Source organism: Schistocerca piceifrons, chromosome 6, assembly GCF_021461385.2.
Source record: "Schistocerca piceifrons isolate TAMUIC-IGC-003096 chromosome 6, iqSchPice1.1, whole genome shotgun sequence".
Taxonomy (NCBI): domain Eukaryota; kingdom Metazoa; phylum Arthropoda; class Insecta; order Orthoptera; family Acrididae; genus Schistocerca; species Schistocerca piceifrons.
The window spans coordinates 435,963,657-435,987,704 of NC_060143.1; the positions used below are offsets into that span (position 1 = coordinate 435,963,657).

At 45.6% G+C, this 24,048-nt stretch overlaps 1 protein-coding gene across 1 annotated transcript in view; it reads left to right on the forward strand.

Moving 5' to 3' along the window:
* The window catches only part of LOC124803368 (protein disconnected), a 607,629-nt gene that overhangs the window by 560,834 nt on the left and 22,747 nt on the right, over window positions 1-24,048 (forward strand). Inside the window, exon 6 of the mRNA XM_047264554.1 lies at window positions 22,142-22,308. Within this exon, the coding sequence (XP_047120510.1) occupies window positions 22,142-22,308 (167 nt within the window). The remainder of the gene's footprint in view (window positions 1-22,141; window positions 22,309-24,048) is intronic.

Consider the following 24,048-nt stretch of genomic DNA (forward strand, 5'->3'; position numbering starts at 1 on the left):
ACGTTCTAAAAATATTCAAGTAACATATTACTTTTCGCCACATATATCTCGTGAAAAGACCACGATGAGAAAATCGGAGAAATTAGAGCTGATACGATGACAGCAATAGCCGAAGTATTCGTTGCTTGCAGCATATAATTGTAGATCTGTCCGTATAGATAATCGTTTAGCGCATTATAAGCTCTCGATACACGTAACTATCATATTCCTGCCAATATTGATGCTATTTATCCTTATGACCTATCGACAGTGACGTTCTGACCGAAGTTCGTAATAGATAAGCTAGATCTAAAACGAGACGGTTCCGAATTAATACTTCACTCAATCCCGACATCTGCTCTGCCGTTTGACGGTCCCACACGTCTGAGAACAATACGCATATATACAAAAAATGTTCATATTTCACGTTATACTCTAGGCTCACTTGTAACTGACTGGATTAGGTCACTGGAAGATGTTCACACTCAATATTACCCGTAAAAGAACAATAGGGAAACAAACATGTCATTTCCTATAGATCTAGGACTACGCGTCCGTTTTGAGCAATTTCATTCTTAACTTAGCTCTTCAAATAGACGTCAGGGGGAAGTATCGTAATATACATTTGTTTCCTCCACTGTAGAACATCCAACAGAACTATCTCGCGGGCCGGAGAAGCCGTGCGGTTCTAGGCGCTACAGTCTGGAGCCAAGCGACCGCTATGGTCGCAGGTTCGAATCCTGCCTCGGGCATGGATGTGTGTGATGTCCTTAGGTTAGTTAGGTTTAATTAGTTCTAAGTTCTAGGCGACTGATGACCTCAGAAGTTACGTCGCATAGTGTTCAGAGCCATTTGAACCATGTTTGACGAACTTTCTCGCATTTCTTTCGTTGATAACTGTATCAGCTCGGACAACTTTTACAATCATTCAGAAATTGAATAACATCTCTGAGCTCACAGTCGGAGGAACGTTTGTATCACACACTTCAAGTTGAGCGCTCATAGAATGCACAATGAGACCTAGTTTCGGCTGACATACGACACTGAGCCGAGATGGCGAGGGAACCAGTAGCACTTGGATAGTAGTTCGATATCGACCTGCGCGGCGCGAATGTTTAATAGGCCTTTATTTCCAAGATTATCCATGCCGACTAAAAAAAAAAAAAAAAAAAAAAAAAAAAAAAACTCTTCGAAAAGAGGAACTGACAGACGAAAGTCTCGTGCGCAATCGACGTCAGTCGTGAGAGACGTAACGCAATGACAGTGGATGGAGTGTTCTGTGATCTTGTTGAAGGAACCATACTAGTATTCTCGTGAAATAATATGCACTGCCGGAAAAATAAGCCTTTTAGAGGTTTCCAATTCACTCAAGATTTATTGTTCAAATGTGTGTTGTATTCCTAAGGGACCAAACTGCTGAGGTCATCGGTCCCTAGACTTACACACTACTTAAACTAACTTATGCTAAGAACACCACACACACACCCATGCCCGAGGGAGGACTCGAACCTCCTGCGGGAGTAGCCGCGATTAATTGTTGTAACCGTGCATATAGAGTACATGAAATGATTACATTTACAGAGCAATACCACTAGCGGTTCTGTGGTACCAGGTATCAACCCACCCTGATACACCCATAATAGTACGTGGTGTAGTCTCCACGGGTGACAATGCAGGAGCTGACTCTGACATCCAGTCGATCGTACAGATGTCGAATACTGTCCTGGGATACGTTACACCAGCCTGCTCGACCTGTTCACGTAGTTCTGTAAGGAGTGCTGGCTGACGAGTCGGTTCTCGTCTCATCATATCCCATATGTGCTCGGCTGGAGTAAAGTCTGGAGACCGTGCTGGCCAGGGAAGCTGCTGTACGTCCTGATGAGCAACACAGGCAGTGTGTGGGCGAGCAATCCTATTGGAAAAACAAATTACCTTCCTGTTTGCAAGACCGGCAAAAGAATCGGCCTGACAACATTATGCACATACCGAGCACTGGTTAGCGTTCACTCCAGAAACAGAGGTGAAAGAGAGTTGTAGTTTATCGCTCCCCAGATCATAAGGCCTGGGGTGCGGCCAGCGTGTCTTGACGTATGCAGTCTGTGTGAAAGCGCTTACCAGGACTGCGACGTACGAACAAACGACCATCCCTCGCGCTAAGGCAGAATCTGCTTTCATCACTGAAGACGAGGCGCGCCATTCCAAGCGATGCTCTGACAGCTCCAGTCGAGCCGTGTACGTCGATGTTGTGGCGTGAGTGGAAAACGGGCTGGAGATGCGTGTGCTCGTAATCCCACTGCTAACAACCATTTCGCAACAGATGTTGTTGACACACCTGGGCTCACAAGCCCTCTTATCTGTGCTCTGGTAGTTGTACGATCTGCCACTGCTGTTCTTAGAATACGACGATCCTGGAGGGCGTCTCTGCTGGGTGGACGTCCGTCTACAGCTCTGAGAATGTCACGTGACAACTGTTAAACCTCCCCTTTGAAAAATTTATGAATGATTGTGCTGAAAAACCCCTTACGTTATTTGATTTTCAAACAGCTGAGCAAAACTGAACGTTCAGACATTTCTCTCTTTACTTATTCAGATCATCAATAAACTGACACACAATATTTTTAGCACAACGCAATCTGACTTTCAATAATCCCTACAAAAGAATGGCCCTGACTAACAATAACCTATACGTTTCATGAATCACTTACCTCACAAAAATCTTCGTTACTCGAACTACTGCAATACAGCGAGCGCCAATACTGCCAGCTAAATAAAAGATTCTAACTACTGAAGGCACTAACTATTGATAGGCATAGTTAGCAAATGAAAGATTTTGGCAGAGAACAAACAATGTATTTACCTTAATAGTGTTCAAAAGTCATTATATATATATTTGTTCATGATATCCAGTATTACAAATTTACTCTGATGGACACACGTCCAGATCATCCGCTCTCAAAACTCCGCCATCTCTCTCCCCACATCCACCACTGCTGGCGGCTCACCTCCAACTGCGCAATGCTACGCGCTGTTCACATCCAACTGCCCAGCACTACAATAGCCAATATTACAACAATGCCAACCAGCCACAGACTGCACACAGTACGGCCAGTGATTTTCATACAGAGCGCTACGTGGCGTTACCAATATAAAAAACTAAACAGCCTACTTACAACTGATACTAACATCTTTGCACAACTGACGCAGCACGTTCAACTTCCAGAATGAGATTTTCACTCTGCAGCGGAGTGTGCGCTGATATGAAACTTCCTGGCAGATTTTTTTTTTTTTAACTGTGTGCCGGACCGAGACTCGAACTCGGGACCTTTGCCTTTCGCAGGCAAGTGCTCTACCATCTGAGCTACCCAAGCACGACTCACGCCTCGTCCTCACAGCTTTACTTCTGCCAGTACCTCATCTCCTACTTTCCAAACTTTACAGAAGTTTCATATCAGCGCATACTCCGTTGTAGAGTGAACATTTCATTCTAGAAACAATCCCCGGGCTGTGGCTAAGCCATGTCTCCGTAGTATCCTTTCTTCAAAAATGTTCAAATGTGTGTGAAATCTTACGGGACTTAACTGCTAAGGTCATCAGGCCCTAAGCTTACACACTACTTAACCTAAATTATCCGAAGGACAAACACACACACACCCATGCCCGAGGGAGGACTCGAACCTCCGCCGAGGCCAGCCGCACAGTCCATGAATGTAGCGCCCTAGACCGCTCGGCATCCTTTCTTCCAGGAGTGCTAGTTCTGGAAGGTTAGCAGGAGAGCTTCTGTAAAGTTTGGAAGGTAGGAGACGAGATACTGGCAGAGGTAAAGCTGTGAGAATGGGGCGTGAGTGGTGCTTGGGTAGCTCAGTTGGTAGAGCACTTGCCCGCGAAAGGCAAAGGTCCCGAGTTCGAGTCTCGGTCCAGCACACAGTTTTAATCTGCCAGGAAGTTTCACGTTCAACTTGTGTGACAGTTCTCCGGAAGGACCATCCCGCCAGTCAGGTCACAATTTGACCCCTTTCAGACTCGCTCAGTTGGCTGTGGGAAGCACGAGTGTGTATCCGTGGCGTGTTTGCTGCTTGCTTCAAACATTTGCACCACACTGAGCCTTCTGACTGTATTCCCTATTAAACGGTAGACACGGATGACGCTCTGGTAGCTATACCACTGCGCTATCTGTTGGCGAACGACGCTGAAATCAATATTAGTACATCTGCTTCCCGCAGCTGCCGTCGTCTTTCCAGGTTTATTAGTTTCTTTCCGGCAGTGTACTTCCATATGAGATTGGCGGAGGGGGATCTGAACACCATTCATCACGAATACGAACCAATCCTCTTCTTCGGTCTGTGACGCAGCGGAAGGCGTAAATATGGCAAATAAGAACACTCTCAAGCACGAATTTTGCCCGTAATAGTGGCTTAAAAAACGTGGGAAGCGGAAAGAGCGGACAGGCGCAGCGTCGTGGCTGGCTGTCGCGTGCCCCTCTGCTCCAGGAGAGGAGTTTAATGAAAAGGCTGATGGGGCTGCGAGCAACAGGACGGGGCGGAGCGGAGCGGGGGCGGCGGGGGCGTGTTTTACGAGCGCGACCGGCGGCGCTCAGCAGGTGGATGGCCGCCTGGAGGGCCCTCAGCACCTCGCCAGCCGCCAGCCGCGGGGGTTCCCCGGCCCTCGCTGGTCACCTCTGCGGCCGCGAGGGGAGCCGGTTAAAAGGCAGGGCTGACAACTACCGCTTCTGGACAACTGCGCAACCGTGACAGCGGCGTCATATTACACTTCTACACCGCCAAGTATCAACTGATAAATGACTACGTAGATAATCTTCAGCGTTCTTCCGTAGCACCGCATTTCAAAAGCTTCTATTCTCTTCTTGTCTGAACTGCTTAATGTCGACGTTTCACTTCCATACAGTGCTACCCACAAGACAAATACCTACAGAAAAGACTTCGTAACACTTACATTTATATTCAATGTTGACCAATTTCTCTTTTCCAGATGCTCTTTTCTTGTCATCGCCAGTTTACATTTTATATCCTTTCTGCTTCGGCCATCATCAATTATTTTATTCCCCAAACTGCAAAACTTCACTACCTTTAGTGTATCGTTTCCTAATTTAATTCCATCTGCATCGTTTGATTTAATTGGGTTGCATTCCATTGCAGGTCCATAAAGCTTATACGAAAGTGTAACAGAAATACTCTGGGAACTTAAATGGCATCCTTGGGTGATAGACGACGAAGTTGTCTCGAAAACCATTTCGGTAAATTTAGAGAATCTATTTTCGACGAAGACTTTCCAATCATTATACTGCTACTTCCTCTTGCGCCTATGTTTTCATCTCAGATTACCACTTCCACCGAACATCCTCAGTTATTTGTCGCATATATTCCAAACTTTGCCTTCCCCTACAGTTTTTACCCCCTGCAGCGCCCTCAGACACCGTATCTCAGTCGGCTAAAAGGGAACCCTTACATGATCACTTTGCTGTTCGTCTATTTATATGCCCGACGATCAAAAGCCCTTTTTCTCAAGAACGGGTAGACATATCAAGTTTAAAATCGTGTCACGTACTAAGGACTGAAGTCCATTGTCGGCGTAGGAAGTTGAAGCTTCTAAGTCACTCCTTGCCACGGTTCGCGCGGCTCTTGCGTCGGAGGTTCGAGTCTTCCCTCGGGCATCGGTGTGTGTGTTGTCCTTAGCGTTATGTTAGTCTAAGTTAGATTAAGTAGATTGTAAGCCAAGGGACCGATGACTTCAGCAGTTTGGTCTCATAGGAACTTAGCACAAATTTCCAAAAAGAAAATTTGTAAGTCAGACATCGAATGATCGGCCATTTATGTCACATATTTTGATACACGAAAACTCACTCACCAAAACCTGTGGGGTGTTTGGCGTTGGTCTGTAATCATAAAATTTGGCAGGAAATAAGGTTTCACAGTACAACTAAATGAAAAAATCCGAAAATTGTGAATTTGTAATTACTTCAAACCGAGAAAGAATTTTTAGACATTTCTTATCAGATTGTGTGTCTGTTGATGCTCCTTTTTCTCCGGAACGGGTACATGTATCAACCTGAAACATGTCACACACTAAAATGGTAAGTGGTAAGTTCTATGGGACCAAACTGCTGCCGTTCAAAAATGGTTCAAATGGCTCTGAGCACTATGGGACTTAACTTCTGAGGTCATCAGTCCCCTAGAACTTAGAACTAGTTAAACCTAACTAACCTAAGGACAGCACACACTTCCATGCCCGAGGCAGGATTCGAACCTGCGACCGTAGCGGTCGCGCGGTTCCAGACTGTAGCGCCTAGAACTGTTCGGCCACTCCGGCCGGCAAACTGCTGGCGTCATCGGTCCCTAAGATTACACACTACTTAATCTAACTTAAACTTAGCGCACACACACACACACACACACACACACACACACACACACACACACACACACACACCCATACCCGAGAGAGGACTCGAACCTCCGACGGGAGGAGCCGCTCGAGCCGTGACAAGGCGCCCTAGATAGCGCGGCTACTCGGCGCGGCATACTAACTAAAGTCTACAGTCCCTTGGCGGTGCAATAGATCTAAGCTTCTAATTCATTGTAATCAAAAGATAAGACCATTTATGTCAAGTATTTTGTTACTAGAAAACTTACTCATCAAAACCTATAGGTTATGTTTTGTTAACCGGGAACCTCGAAACGACGGAGAGGCTCCGTCCCCGCCGTAGCCGCAGTTGTCCACAACCCCACAACGACTACTGCAGTCCATTTCACCCCTCCGCCGCACCACACCGAACCCAGGATTACTGTGCGATTCGGCCCCCGGTGGACCCCCCAGGGAAAGTCACACACCAGACGAATGTAGCCCCTATGTTTGCGTGGTAGAGGAATGGTGCTGTACGCTTACATGGGGAACTTGTTTGCACAGCAATCGCCAACATAGTGTAGCTGAGGCGGAATAAGGGGAACCAGCCCGCATTCGCCGAGGCAGATGGAAAACCGCCTAAAAACCATCCACAGACTGGCCGGTTCACCGGACCTCTACACAAATCCGCATGGCGGATTCGTGCCGGGGACCAGGCGATCCTTCCCGCACGGAAAGCCGTGCGTTAGACCGCACGGCCAATCGGGCGGACAAACCTCTTTCAGCTAGAATCGTGAAATTTGGTAGGATTTAAGTTTTCAAAGTATAAGCAAAGGAAAAAAAACTCAGAAAATTATTAATTTGTAATTATGTCGCGCGAAAAATTTTGTTTTGGCATTTGTTCAAAAATGGCTCTGAGCACTATGGGACTTAACTACTGTGGTCATCAGTCCCCTAGAACTTAGAACTACTTAAACCTAACTAACCTAAGGACATCACACACATCCATGCCCGAGGCAGGATTCGAACCTGCGACCGTAGCAGTCGCGTGGTTCCGGACTGCGCGCCTAGAACCGCTAGACCACCGCGGCCGGCTTGGCATTTGTTGTCCGACTTGAAATTTGAAATTAAAACGTTCTCGAAAGTCATGGAATCCCTGATGCAGATATCCTGGACTATCAACGTCGCTAACGGGCAAAAACTGTCGATATGCGCGATTCCCGGACTGGTTTAATGGTCTAAATACATAACTATATTTGTACGGAACCCTCAGAGCGCGAGACCCACTCGCACCCGGCCAATTTTTTTCTCATGCTCAGTCCGATCAGTAAAGAGAAAGTCGATAGTGTCGGCACGATTTATCCTCGGCCATGCTCTGTACAATGACTCGCAGATGAGGATGTACAGTATCTGGCTGGTCGTAGAGGCCAGCTTCCCAGAAGGCTGTTGATGGAAGTTTGAAATGAACCGCTATGAATGTGGTCCTCTGGGAGAGGAGCTCCTGGAGGCGGCGGGTAGTCCACTCCCGCCTCCGCCCCCGCGTCCGCCCCGGGCAGGAAATCACATTTCCCTACGGCGGCCGCCTCCGCGCCTCCATAAATCGCTGCGAGGCCGGGAAGCGCGGCGTGAATGCGCGATGAGCGGCCGGATGACGGATTGCCGCCCACGCGGTCGCCCTCGTGTCTGCATGCAGGCGCGTGCCCGCCGCCCAGTGGCGGGCACTCAGCTGGAGGCGAAGTCTGCCGGGCTGGACTCAGGGGCAGATCCACTGTCACTGCGCGGCCAAGCGCCTGGCGCTACATGACGCCTGACGGAAATTACTACGTGTCAGGTACACTGCTCTAGGATCGGTTCAGGCCCATATAGTCCGTAAGAAATTATAACAGAACTGCACGGGGAACTTTTACTGTCTGATCAGAAGTATCCGGACACCTATTAGTGGACATTACACTGGGTGACAGAAGTCATGGGGTAGCGATATGCATCTACAATACTGGCCAATAAAATTTCTAAACCAAGAAGAAATGCAGATGAGAAACGGGTATTCATTGGACAAATGTATTATACTAGAAATGACATGTGATTACATTTTCACGCAATTTGGGTGCATAGATCCTGAGAAATCACTACCCAGAACAACCACCTCTGTCGGTAATAACGGCCTTTATAAGCCTGGGCATTGAGTGAAACAGACCTTGGATGGCGTGTACAGGTACAGCTGCCCATGCAGTTTCAACGCGATACCACAGTTCATCAAGAGTAGTGACTGGCGTATTGTGACGAGCCAGTTGCTCGGTCACCATTGACCAGACGTTTTCAATTGGTGAGAGATCTGGAGAATGCGCTGGCCAGGGCAGCAGTCGAACATTATCTGTATCCAGAAAGGCCCGTACAGGACCTGCAACATGCGGTCGTCCATTATCCTACTGAAATGTACCGTTTCCCAGGGATCGACTGAAGGGTAGAGCCACGATTCGTAAAACATCTGAAATGTAACGTCCACTGTTCAAAGTGCCGTCAATGCGAACAAGAGGCACCCCATACCATCACGCCGACTGATATGCCAGTATGGCGATAACGAATACACGCTTCCAATGTGCGTTCACAGCGATGTGGCCGAACATGGATGGACCACAATGACGTTGTAAACAGAACCTGGATTCATGTGGTCGAACACGACTCAGTCGAGCTTGAAGTTTCTTCAGTGTCGTCACATATGCATCAGAATTTATGGTGGTTCCACTTGGCATGATGTCCACAAGCAAGAGTCCTTCGGAATCGAAAAACACCGTAGCCATAACTTTTCCAGCAGAAGGTGTGTTTTTGAATCTTTTTTCTTGGGTGAATTTGCATGATGCCACTGAATTGATTGCCTCTTCGGCTCTGGTGAAAAATGATGGAGCCATGTTTCATCACCTGTCACAATTCTTCCAAGAAATTCATCTCCACCATTCTCGTACTGTTCCAAAAGTTCGCTGCATACCGTTTTTCTTGTTTCTTTGTGAGCCACTGTCAACACCCTGGGAACCCACCTGGCACAAACCTTTTTTCACGCCAACAGATGGGTTCAAATGGCTCTGAGCACTATGCGACTCAACTTCTGTGGTCATCAGTCGCCTAGAACTTAGAACTAATTAAACCGAACTAACCTAATGACATCACACACATCCATGCCCGAGGCAGGATTCGAACCTGCGACCGTAGCGGTCGCTCGGTTCCAGACTGTAGCGCCTAGAACCGCACGGCCACTCCGGCCGGCTTTAACGCCAACACTTCCAGTATTCTGCAGACACTTCCTTCCCGTATACCAATGTAGCGTGACAATTCGTTCACTGTGATGCGTCTGCCAGCAGTCACCAATTCGTTAACTCTCTGCACATTGTCTGGAGTGTGTGCAGTACGAGGCCTGCCGCTGCGAGGACAATCCTCTATATTCCCGTGGCCGCTTTTATCACGTAACCTGCTTGCCCACCGACTAACTGTACTGCGATCGACAGCAACATCTCCATACACGTTTTTCAATCTCTTGTGGATGTTTCCCACTGTCTCGTTTTCACATCACAGGAATTCTATGACAGGACGTTGCTTCTGACGAACGTCACGTGTAGCAGCCATCTTGAAGACATGCTGTGACGGTGCCAGTCACGGAAACAGGTTGAACTAAGTTTGAAAACCAGCGGGAAGGATGTATCTACACACTGTAAAACTTTCACACATGCAGAATGAAAATTGTATTTTTACAAAAATAGTATGCATTTTTTTTGGAGTGACCCTTGTTGTGTGGGCAGAAGAGCCAACACCGTGTTACTAGTGGAGGCCGAAATGTAGGCGTTTTAGCTCACGCAGGCTGGCGAGAGGAGGGAAGGACTATACTGACGTGAGGTCTGGAACATTACAAGGAATTAGAATTCAGAAAGCGGACGAAATTCGTTTGATACTTAACTTTAATCCATTAATGATAAACGTCACTCTTGACGGTACATGATTCACAATATTATCTGTTCAGAATAGTAACTGATTATGGCGCCTTGCTAGGTCGTAGCAAATGACGTAGCTGAAGGCTATGCTAAACTGTCGTCTCGGCAAATGAGAGCGTATGTAGACAGTGAACCATCGCTAGCAACGTCGGCTGTCCAACTGGGGCGAGTGCTAGGGAGTCTCTCTAGACTAGACCTGCCGTGTGGCGGCGCTTGGTCTGCAATCACTGATAATGGCGACACGCGGGTCCGACGTATATTAACGGACCGCGGCCTAGCAAGTGTGGTGTCTGGCGGTGACACCACAAACCTCGTATATTCAAATACGGGAGATCCCGGGAAATACGGGAGAGTTGGTCACCCAAGTATGTGGCTGCACTGGATCTGCTACTGCCGTGTGGCGCCCCCTCTGTATTGGCTGTGTACCATATCCACAGTAAGGTACAACCGTGCGGAAGGTGACCAAAATCTGTGAGCCATGGGGCGTATGCTTCCTCGTGAATGGACAGGACAGGATAGGCAAGGTAAGGCGTGGTCACGATTAGTAGCGGAAGATCCGTTACAGGTATGGCGACATGAAGAAAAAGTCAAAAAGGAGTTCAAAATTTTGGAAGGTTCCCAGATAAGGGTGTGGGAAAAGTAGGGAGAGTACGTAGCAGGGTGTTGGTGGCACCGCGTTCAGATAGCCCAGTGGCAGTGTCCGCGTCAGCGATCGGCGGTGCCCGCGTCTCGGCTGTCGTCGCGGGCTTCGTGCGCTGCTCCCCGGCTAATCCAATTACGGGCCGCCACTTATCGCGCGCTCATCGCCCAAATTAATTGGCGCCTTTGTAATTAACGGGCCGGCCCGGCGGACTGGAGCGCGCTAGCATCTCGCCGCAGCCGCTGCCGCCACCGGCACCTCTGCGCCCGTGTCCACGTCCGCCGGCCGCCTCCACATCCACCTCCGCCTCCCCGCCTGTTTTCATGCATGCTTGGACACGGAAATTGAGCGCCTCCTCGCCCGCAGGGCTGCACAAACTCCGCGACGTGGCCCTCTCTCCGCTTTCCTGTCCCCTCGCCACTCTCGCACACGTGTGATGTTCCTCTAATCACAGCTGCTAAAGTCAGCCCTGTCCCTAAAACTGCTGTTGATTTTCGTTCACATGCGTTATATTCTTGGTTGTTGTTGTTGGTGGTGGTGGTGGTGATAGTCAGAAGATTGAAGAATGATTGTATGCAGTTCCCCATGCTAGTCTACCTTACGCAAGCCTTTACATCTCTTCGTAAGTACTACTATCGTAACGGACAGTCAGATGAAAACGAGACAGGTAGAAAAAAAAACATTAGCTTGGTGCGAGTACGACTCGCACACTGTTTCGTACAAACTTAACTATGTACACTACTGGCCATTAAAATTGCTACACCAAGAAGAAATGCAGATGATAAACGGGTATTAATTGGACAAATATGTTATACTAGAACTGACATCTGATTACATTTTCACGCAATTTGGGTGCATAGATCCTGAGAAATCAGTACCCAAAACAACCACCTCTAGCCGTAATAACGACCTTGATACGCCTGGGCATTGAGTCAAACAGAGCTTTGATGGCGTGTACAGGTACAGCTGCCCATGCAGCTTCAACACGATACCGCAGTTCATCAAGAGTAGTGACTGGTGTAGTGTGACGACCTAGTTGCTCGGCCACCAGACGTTTTCAATTCGTGAGAGATCTGGAGAATGTGCTGGTCAGGGCAGCAGTCGAACATTTTCTGTATCCAGAAAGGCCCGTACAGGACCTGCAATATGCGGTCGTGCATTATCCTGCTCAAACGTAGGGTTTCGCAGGGATAGAATGAAGGGTAGAGCCACGGGTCGTAACAAATCTGAAATGTAACTTCCACTGTTCAAAGTGCCGTCAATGCGAACAAGAGGAGACCGCGACATGTAACCAATGGCACCCCATACCATCACGCATGGCGATGACGAATACACGCTCCCAATGTGCGTTCACGGCGTTGTCGCCAAACACGGATGCGACTATCATGATGCTGTAAACAGAACCTGGATTCATCCGAAAAAGTGACGTTTTGCCATTCGTGCACCCAGGTTCGTCGTTGAGTACACCATCGCAGGCGCTCCTGTCTGTGATGCGGCGTCAAGGGTAACCGCAGCCACGGTCTCCGAGCTGATAGTCCATGCTGCTGCAAACTTCGTCGAACTATTGGTGCAGATGGTTGTTGTCTTGCAAACGTCCCCATCTGTTGACTCAGGGATCGAGACGTGGCTGCACGATCCGTTACAGCCATGCGGATAAGATGCCTGTTATCTCGACTGCTAGTGGTACGAGGCCGTTGGGATCCAGTACGGCGATCCGTATTACCCTCCTGAACCCACCGATTCCATATTCTGTTAACAGTCATTGGATCTCGACCAACAGGGGCAGTAATGTCGCGATACGATAAACCGCATTCGCGTTAGGCTACAATCCGACCTTTATCAAAGTCGGAAACGTGATGGTACGCATTTTTCCTCCTTACACGATGCATCACAACAACGTTTCACCGGGCAACGCCGGTAAACTGCTGTTTGTGTATAAGAAATCGGTTGGTAACTTTCCTCATGTCAGCACGTTGTAGGTGTCGCCACCGGCGTCAACCTTTTGTGAATGCTCTGAAAAGCTAATCATTTGCATATCACAGCATCTTCTTCCTGTCGGTTAAATTTCGTGTCCGTAGCACGTCATCTTCGTGGTGTAGCAGTTTTAATGGCCAGTAGTGTATATAAAGGTTCATCTAATTGGGGACTCGAGGGTATTGACGATTTTCGCCTGTTGTCGAGATTGATACTTGCAAGATATCGGTTATATGCGATCTCTTACATCACTTCAAGCTAATTTCCATATAGTTCCTTCAACAAAACCACCGTCCGCTTACTTCTTCATCTTTATACAGCTTAAGTTAATGCTACTTGTATGCAATGATTGTGGTATCGGACAGAAACCAATTGTAGCCTTCGCCCTTTCTTACTTTCGCTAATCGTTAAACTAATTACCATTTTGTTATGCCTGCATTTTGCTGATTGTGCGACTTCAGTACATATCACGCTACAACAGTGCGGCATGCTTATTCAGCCTGTTATAGTTTGAACCACGAGGTGGCATCCATTATTCTTTAAACGACGAAGCTTAAGAGATCTGTACTGAGATATATTACACGAGCAAGCGATCTACTCTAGAAATGTTAGAGAAGTCAATCGAAATTAGAAGAAAAGTACTACTACAAGCGGCAGTATACTAAGTGACCAATACTTTCACGTAACTTCTGGTTGATGATCTCTCCAGACAGCAATCCTGCGCGACTGTTTGCAGCTGCTGTAAAGCGGCTGCTACTTTGTAATCTAAACTGCTCTCAGTGTTCTTCGGCGTAAGTAGATGCAGTTAAAATGCCAAAGACAATATCCTGCTCTGCGCTGTTGACGCATCGTAATGTAATGGCTGTAGGTCGGGGCACTTGAGTACGCCGAGCAACGACGCCACTACAGCTGACGAACAATTTTAAAATTTTACTTATTTCACCATTTTGGAGATATCTCAACCGTGTTCCAATTACATACCAACCAAAATGCATAAAGTAGTTATCTCCATGTACTAGGCTAAGACAATTGCATGAAATCGAAGATACAGAAACAGAGATGTCCAAAACAAGTAATCGTCGATGATTTAACACAACACAAAGCGAAAAGAGATGTGTCGAAGATGAAGGAAATATATCCCTCCTAATGAAAGAGATACACGCTACAAAACGTGTAACTATAGATATCGTTTAAATACTTAAATCGGCGTAATATACGAATTTCCCATGCAAAGGAAGAGCGTGACTTCGGACGCTCAGAACGGCAGGAAAATGTGCTTGACGGCCGGTGTGGCCGAGCGGTTCTAGGCGCCTCAGCCTGGAACCGCGCGACCACTACGGTCGCAGGTTCGAATCCTGCTTCGGCATGGATGTGTGTGATGTCCTTAGGTTAGTTAGGTTTACGTAGTTAGCCATTTGAACCATTTTTGAAAATGTGCTTAGAATAAAAATCACTTATCACAAAAACAGCTGTATGACCCATTCTCATGCAAATCTGCGCGTCTTACCGCGAGACATTTGATGATCTCCTATTGAAGGTCTAAGAGAGGAAGGTAAGTAGCGCGAAGAACCTATCAACATGACAGGATCAAAAACACACACATTTCAACGTCGTGACTTATTGCTATATTCCCAGCCTCTTTGTGTGTGCTTCTTTAGGCAATATATGCTCTACGTGAGAGGAATCGTTGATTTCCTAAGACTGCAATGTCAGAAACCACAAATAGTTACACGATCGTCATTCCATCATCAGACTTTACTCTGTGGCGTACAGTCAACTTTCAGCACCGAACTACGCTTGCCAGAAGGCCGGTAATGGCACTGACACGGCAATATCATCGTTTGAAAATGCACTTAGTGTGACGTTTGATATCGAACTGTTTGAATGCGGAAGTGATGTTGAATGTGAAAAAGTTACTTTAGTCAGACGTACACATTGTTCTGTTTCACTTTGCTTTGAGCACTTCACTGAAATACCATACCAACACTTTGAACACTGAATACTTGTGCAGTACTATCAGATCATTAGAAAAAAGCTTATTGTTCGTACAGCGTAATTGTTTTAAACAGAGAGAATATAGCAATAAACCACGACATTCAAATATGTGTTTTTGGTCGTATTATATCGATATTTTATTTCTGGGCGTTACAGAAGTCCTTCCCTTAGACTCTGAACAAGCGATCATTCAAACATGTCTCGTTGTAAGAAGCGCAGTTATACTACTGGGTTTCGGATGAGCTATTTATATCTTAAGCATTTTCGTGATGTCCTGAAATTTCGATATGACACACTTCCCTTGGGTATTTAATTGAGCAGTGGAAACTAAATAAAATTCGTTGAAACTGACTGACGAGGAATCTTAATGCCTTCGTTTCTGCTGAAAAACTGCTGATACTTCCCGTGTAAATGTTTGTGCTACTTACCATTCCATACAGCAACGTACTTTTTCGTGCTTAAGCAGGCTGCTATGAAAGTATTGAGGACAATAATGCTCATTGCTGCTGTTCCGATTTCTTTTACACTTTTTCAGAGTGTTATCATGTCGCATGCGCATTACGCAGAATGTTCTGAAAAAAGAAACGGTATTGAAAGTTGTAATATAAAGACACCTGCTCGCTGAGTTAAAATAGGTGCCGAAAGTGCTTACCCGCAGACCGCTACATCTACATTTATACTCCGCAAGCCACCCAACGGTGTATGGCGGAGGGCACTTTACGTGCCACTGTCATTACCTCCCTTTCCTGTTCCAGTCGCGTATGGTTCGCGGGAAGAACGACTGTCTGAAAGCCTCAGTGCGCGCTCTAAACTCTCTAATTTTACATTCGTGATCTCCTCGGGAGGTATAAGTAGGGGGAAGCAAAATATTCGCTACCTCATCCAGAAACGCACCCTCTCGAAACCTGACGAGCAAGCTACACCGCGATGCAAAGCGCCTCTCTTGCAGAGTCTGCCACTTGAGTTTGTTAAACATCTCCGTAACGCTATCACGCTTACCAAATAACCCAGTGACGAAACGCGCCGCTCTTCTTTGGATCTTCTCTATCTCCTCCGTCAACCCGATCTGGTACGGATCCCACACTGATGACCAATACTCAAGTATAGGTCGAACGAGTGTTTTGTAAGCCACCTCCTTTGTTGATGGACTACATTTTTTAAGGACTCTCCCAGTGAATCTCAACCTGGTACCCGCCTTACCAACAATTAATTTTATATGATCATTCCACTTCAAATCGTTCCGCACGAATACTCCCAGATATTTTACAGAAGTAACTGCTACCAGTGTCTGTTCTGCTATCATATAATCATACAATAAAGAATCCTTCTTTTATATGTATTCGCAATACATTACATTTGTCTACGTTAGCCGGCCGCGGTGGCCGTGCGGTTCTGGCGCTGCAGTCCGGAACCGCAAGGCTGCTATACGGTCGCAGGTTCGAATCCTGCCTCGGGCATGGGTGTGTGCGATGTCCTTAGGTTAGTTAGGTTTAAGTAGTTCTAAGTTCTAGGGGACTTATGACCTAAGATGTTGAGTCCCATAGTGCTCAGAGCCATTTGAACCATTTTTTGTCTATGTTAAGGGTCAGTAGCCACTCCCTGCACCAAGTGTCTATCCGCTGTAGATCTTCCTGCATTGCGCTGTATACTACAGCATCATCCGCCAAAAAGCCGCATGGAACTTCCGCCACTATCTACTAGGTCATTTATATATATTGTGAAAAGCAATGGTCCCATAACACTCCCCTGTGGCACGTCAGAGGTTACTTTAACGTCTGTAGACGTCTCTCCACACCGTGCACATCTGCAACCGTTCTGACCGCTATGGTTGGCGTGTAGCCACCATGTTCACAGATACGCCGGGCCTGCTTACAGTTACGCCGTGCCTGGACAGTGAGGACACACAATTCGCAGAATCACCTTTATTCAGGATTGCGACAAGGTGCGATTTGTGCTTCTACCTGTGGGGGGGATGTCTTAGGGGGTTAGTAGAATTATATATGTTACTAGCTTGGGCCGTGGCATTACGCATGGTTAAACAGCTATTTATAAATAGATGTTAAAGCCGAAACTCACTATTGACGCGTATGCACTATCAGAAAAGCCATCCCTTGTTATATCTTTAAAAGTACATAATAGGTAAAGCTTATTTACAAAATCATCTACATACAGGTACAGATATACGAGGGGAATTCAAAATGTATAGGGACATTTGTGAAAAGTTGTACTTATTCTGATGATAGAAAACTGAAACATATTAATAGTGTTAATAGTAATACTTATTAAAAACTTTGTGTTCGGCTCCACAAATTTACATTATATGTCAAGTTTTACTCCAGTGCGTGGGAAATAAACATCCCAGGTTGGGATGCATAAACTAAAACCAGAGGAGGGGATGGTCTGATGCAGAGGGGGGGAAATCCCCCCATCCCCCCCTGCAAATCGCACACTGGATTGCGATATATATTCAGTGTTAGAGAACTGCAGATCGTGAGATTGCGACCTGCAGGCGACAACGAAGTTCAAAGAGTAAAAATCCGGTTTCATTAACTAACCAACATTTTAAGCGCAGAGTATCGAATTTCAACATATTCTTTCTTGACATACATAAACATCTTTGTCACTGATTTACTATGTATATTCCCGATGAAAGCGGATAAAACCTATTTTCTCCACATGTTCGTATCAATTAGGACTTTGTTTCTGACGGGCCGATTCAGGTAAACCAATAATTTGCGAATGCCACAATACTGTCATGGTGCATAAAAAACAATGATAAACTGTGCCCACAATAGAGCAGAGTCGTTGACGCATGTGACTATGAGTTCTAGTTGTAGTTATTTCCTCAATGGTAGCAGTGCGATAGTTGGATTAACTAGATGTAGAGGACGTTACTTGATTGAAACATACGAGGCAGTTTAGGTGTAACCACTCTGTTTCAGCAGCCATGGCCGTCACGTTTAATATCTATAGAGCTCCAGAATGCTATTGCACCGAACCACTAAAAGAAAAAAAAAACGTTGCTCTGGTGTCTTCATAGAAAAAGGAATGTTAACCATACAGCAAATAACTCGCTCTCTTTGCTTCCTACCACTTGTTCTAAAGCTTATTTCGATACCGAGGATGGTTTGCAAACTATATTAGGTATGACACATCCTATACGAACATAAGGAGGATAATTTGAACAAGACGCTGTTTTATTTTTAGAGAGAGACTTTTATCTTCTCTGAATACTTGTAAGAGAATTCGGAACAAGTTACATATAATGTGAATTTGGTATTGTCAAGGAAAGTTCAGTTTCAATGTGAATATGTACAAAATAATGCACATAAGCGGGGGGTGGAATAGAATTAGATTGCGGCATTGGTGATAATCATTTCCAATCGGGTAAATATGTTGATCTAAACTTTACAGTGTCACATGCGATGGAACTAACACACAAAGTCCCTTCTAGGAAGGCGAAGTGAAAGATTGAGAAACTAAGAGAGTTTACGGAGGAGAATGGATGCAAAAAACTAGTGGAATCTTTTATTGAATTGTGATGTATTGGTACCCTCGCGAAGTAGGCAAGAGACGACAGGTGTGAGATGTGTTGTTAGAGATGGGATCGTTTGATTCTGTTAGTCTACGAAGATACTTGAAGAAGTCAGAAAAGAAAATAGTTAAGAAAGATCAGTTTCTTCCCAAGAGATGCTATTCGGTAAATTTCGGGAAACGGTTCTGCTGGATTCACCGTGCATAGCGCATAAGGATTATAAGGACGTACAAACGGATATTTTGGCGCTTACGGAGGCAAGAAGGTAGCCATTTTTGCCTGACTCGTATGCTACGAGAAAGACAACGGCTGATGATATCACTAAACACAATACCAGCCACTCTCTCCATAATTCTAAACAAATATACAGTGGCCAGGAAAGTACACAGGCTGTTCGACTGTTGTGGATAAAAATGAAAAAGGCGCACGAGGACAGTTGAACACGCAAATGATGTTACTAAACAGGTCTTGAAACTAATCTTTTCCCCGATATGACGTATTACAACTGAGTGCATGAACACTTTATAACAGAGTACCCGAAAATTCAAACTGCAGTTATGTGCCTGAAGACAAATACTTTACAAAAATTGTTTCACAAGGCCATCGTTCATGTGTAAAAAGAAAGCAAGATTGGAGTTTAATGTCCGGTCTACAGCGCGGCCATTAGAGACGGAGCACAAGCTCGGACTATCAAGGATGGGGAAGGAAATCGGACGGGCCCTTCTCAAGGGAACTGTCCCGGCATTTACCTGGAGCGATTTAGGGAAGACACAGAAAACCTGAACCTGTCCGAACGGGGATTTGAAACGTCGTCTGCCCGAATGCGTGTCCTGTGTTCTAAGCCGCAGCGCCACCTCGCTTGATCGTTTATGTGAAGGCGGGCTTCAGCGCGTCTCATCGTCGATGCCCGTACACGTTCAAAAATCCAAGGCGTGTTCCGAATGCATTGGCAAACATCCACAATGCACCCGCGGAGTTCATCGACTAAATGCCCCTAAAAAAAAAAAAAAAAAAAAAAAAAAAAAATAATTCCAACTGATTCACGCAGGTCCCAACGGCCCAAGCTTCGGGAACTCAAACGGGAATCCCTGGAGGGAAGGCTTTTCGAGGAACGCTATTGAAAAAACGTAGAGAAGCGGCATTTGAAACTGAGTGCAGGACGATTCCATTGCCGCCACCTTACATCTCGCCAAAGTGCCACGAACATACGAGAAATCAGGGCTCATATAGAGGCATATAGATAGTCGTTTAAGGTGGCTTGCGGAATATGTATGTAGGAGTAAAAGTCAGGGGACACTGGAAGCCATGGTATCAGCTACGACCGAAAAACTTGCTGCCAAAATGCTCTTTACCAGTACTTAGGTGTCGGGAATGATGATAAATTCAAACGAGGGCAGTTCATCGCTTTGTAATTTACGCCTCACTTGCAGTGTTTCGAAATAAACGCAGCCTTAGATATTAATAACGTTGAAACATTAGCAGAACTGCTGTTTTGCTTACGTCGTATTGGCTAAACATTTGGTTTCCGGATCTGTCTTTGCCGCGATTATTTGTGTGCCTCATTGACCGCTACTCACCTCTTTTGTTGGCACCTGTGCGAGAAGAAAAATGGTTCAAATGACTCTAAGAATTATGGAACTTAACATCTGACGTCATCAGTCCCCTAGACTTAGAACTACTTATACCTAACTAACCTAAGGACATCACACAAAACCATGCCCGATGCAGGATTCGAACATGCAGCCCTAGTAGCAGCGCGGTTCCGGACTGAAGCGCCTAGAACCGCTCGGTCATGACGGCCGGCTTGTGGGGGGAGATTGCTGTCGATGGCCCACCTACAAAAAATGTGCAATAAAATCCTCGGATATTGTAATAATTATTTAAGTGTAATTTGAACATAATCTTTTGCATCTGACTGTAGTGGACACAGAAGTCATAAATATTCAGTGTTAATGAAATATTTGAGAAATCGAAAGATGCGTCAAGGGGCCAAGCAAGAGGACGGGTTTCCTTTATTGTGCCAGGTAGTTTCTGTGAATGGGATATGAAGTAACAGCTGGTAAATACTACACACATCTAAATAAGCATCAAAAAATTTCATATTATTTTTTTAAATTTTTAAGCTCGTGGTCGTGCGGTAGCGTTCTCGCTTCCCACCCCCGGGGTCCCGGGTTCGATTCCCGGCGGGGTCAGGGATTTTCTCTGCCTCGTGATGACTGGGTGTTGTGTGCTGTCCTTAGGTTAGTTAGGTTTAAGTAGTTCTAAGTTCTAGGGGACTGATGTTAAGTCCCATAGTGCTCAGAGCCATTTTTTATTTTTAGAAGTTTTCTGTTGACATCTGAAACCAAAAAGGGTAAAAGTAGAAACGTCGCCTTTTAACGTAAAAAAATTACAAAAGAATTGAAATACATTGACTAATTATCAGAACACTTGCAGACTCCTAGAAAACATTTAATGAAAACTTGTACTTTAGTTTTGTTCGCAGTGGCCTTCTTAGGCCAACGATTAGACAAAATCCGAAGTGCTTCATTATTGCATTGCATTGCTTAACAACAACAACAAAAGAATGGTTCAAATGGCTCTGAGCACTATGGGACTTAACATCGGAGGTCATCAGTCCCCTAGAAATTAAAACTACTTAAACCTAACTAACCTAAGGACATCACACAACATCCAGGCCCGAGGCAGGATTCGAACCTGCGACCGTAGCAGTCGCGCCGTTCCGGACTGAAGCGCTTAGAACCGCTCGGCCACCGCTGCCGGCTTAACAATAACTATTCTCCATCCACAACACCTAATTTTATATTGTATGACAAACTGGTACGGATTCACATACTCGCCAATGATAGCTGCAGAAATTTAATCATTATCACCGTATCACTAGATTTTTCAATCATCAGTACTAGCCAGTTACAAGAACATAGTGCAAATCTTACATTTTTCCACTGTTTCTGTGTGCCTTTGCGGATAAACTCACTACTAAGATGGCGAATCTTAGGTAACGAGAGGTACGCTTAGTGACTCCTAGAATGCACCTATTGTCAATATCCACAGAGAAATCGATCCAGCCTATCGAAGGAGCCTGCCCTTCGGTAGCAAGCTTACCCTAGTAGTAAAAAACCTGTAGTCTGTGTTAAAAATATTTAGAATAAGGTCAATTCTGTTGCTTGAATTCAGTTATACCTGAAGCAATTGTGTAGTATATGTACCTCGAAAATGTAACTAATTTTGCAAAGAGTCCAGAATGAGGTTTTCACTCTGCAGCGGAGTGTGCGCTGATATGAAACTTCCTGGCAGATTAAAACTGTATGCCGGACCGAGACTCGAACTCTGGACCTTTGCCTTTCGCGGGCAAGTGCTCTACCATCTGGCAGAAGTTAAGCTGTGAAGACGGGGCGTGAGTCGTGCTTGGGTAGCTCAGATGGTACAGCACTTGCCCGCGAAAGGCAAAGGTCCCGAGTTCGAGTCTCGGTCCGGAACACAGTTTTAATCTGCCAGGAAGTTGGCAAAGAGTGTCTGTAATATGAGGAGCAGTTTTCTCATTAGCAGTAAAGTTCGAACGGCAAGCTTCTGGTTGTCTGGTGACCGTTACACGCCACACCGTTTCGGAAAGAACGTTATCTGATTGAGTGGTAAAGCGGAAGAGATGGACGGTACGTAAGGATTCGTTTGTGGTGTTTACAGGCAGCAGCAGCGACTCGGAGGCTGCAGCGCCGGCGGCGAGGGTGGGCGTGGCCGTCGGAAGCCCGCCCGCGCACCGCCCCGCTGACGACGACGATGACGAGGACGACGACGACTCGGTGGCGTCGGCCGACAGCCGCGCCGCCCCCGCGCACGCCGCCCTCAACCTCGTGAGTCTTCCACAAGCGTCCACTAGTCCTGAACACGAATAATTAAATAAACGCTGGAAATCTTCAACATTTGTAATCCTGTCTTCCTCAGTTGCGTGTAATATTACGGTATATTGATAACTTTTATTTATGGACCGTCTGACAGTAACTGAATAAAACACAAATTGTGTTTTATTCAGTTCCGCAAGACGGTCCATAAGTAAAAATTATCAATATACCGTAATAAAACGCTGGAAATCTTTACGAAGGTATTCACAGAGGTATTACAAGTTTTTGGGTTTGCAATTCGGCTGCAAACCAACTAACCTGTAAACCATCAATTTCGCAGAGAATCTCTAAGAGACTGTCAGAGCTGCGCCAAAACAGCGAAATTCAGTTTATGTCTAGACGATGAATTACAAGCAAAGGATAGATCGCAAATTAACTTTTCTGTATCTTCCCACTTCTTTTCAACGTTATACAAAGAAAATTTGGTACAGCCCAGGCTGCCTCATATTCAGTTGAGGAAGTTGGCGTATAATCGAGTTTGGGAGTAGAACCGGGAACACTCATATTTCTCTTTCCGAGTTGGTCACATTTTTTGACCGTTGGACCATGAAGACAGCTGCCAACTCCGGTATCGCCATACGCTTGGTACTGTGAGACGCGTTGTTGTTGAGCAAAATAATTTGTTGGATTTTTGTGGTTGTGTATCATACCTTGTGATATTTTGTGTTCAATAAGGAACTTACACGTCGTATTACAAGCTGAAACTAGTAATACAATAAATAAAACTTGTAACAGGCTTTATAAATAAATGCCATCTTAAACGATTCTTCACATTCTTTCTTATGCGAAAGGAGTTTTAAAGATAAGGAGCAATGAGGTAAAACCGAAACTACCTGATATTACCTCACGGCTTCGTTACATATAACTTATATGTGCAACGTCACAAATTTATGCCGTTAACGTTACGCCACTGGCGTGCGCACGTTTTTATATCTACAATTTAATAATTGCATATAGAAGTCTCAATAATTTTGCTTCAATTTAGATTAGTTTTGTCACTAATAATGTGATTAATTCTCCCTTGTGGCAGAGTATATTTTCATTTGAGATGAGATCATTCAGCGCTTTATACGGTTCGAGAATTAAGACGTGGCTTAACAGCCATCCGAGACGAATGGCAACCTAGTACTGAATAGCTCGATTGTTCGAACATGGACATACTAGAATACCAACAATGCAAAACGACCTATCTTGAATTTAAAATACGGGTATTTTCCCCCTTAATGCGAATGAATTTGGCGAAGAGGAAATTGCACCATCAGATAAAACAGAAATACTAATGCTAGGTTTCCAGAACACAACAGTCATTACTTCTGCTGCTCCGCATTCTGGTCCCTCGACTGATGTGCAGACACAGCCTTCACTCGCTGTATCAGCCGTTTCCTCATTAGGGGAGACCATCATCAACCAGGTCAAGAAGAAAATGCGCCGTGATCACGGGCTTCCTACAATATAGAACTCAGTACAACAAAAGCATCTTCCCGGCAGATCTGAAAAAAATTGTCGTAGGTTTCCCGGTATAGACCGTAAAAAAGAGTTGGAAGAATCCGAAAACGAATGGGGCAAATAACTCTTGTGAATATGAAAATGAAACATCCTTTCTTCTTTACAAAGAGACCTACTTGTCAATAAGAAAATCAGATGACTGGTGAGAAGTGGACCCATGCGGGACAGGTTGCATTTAAGATGATT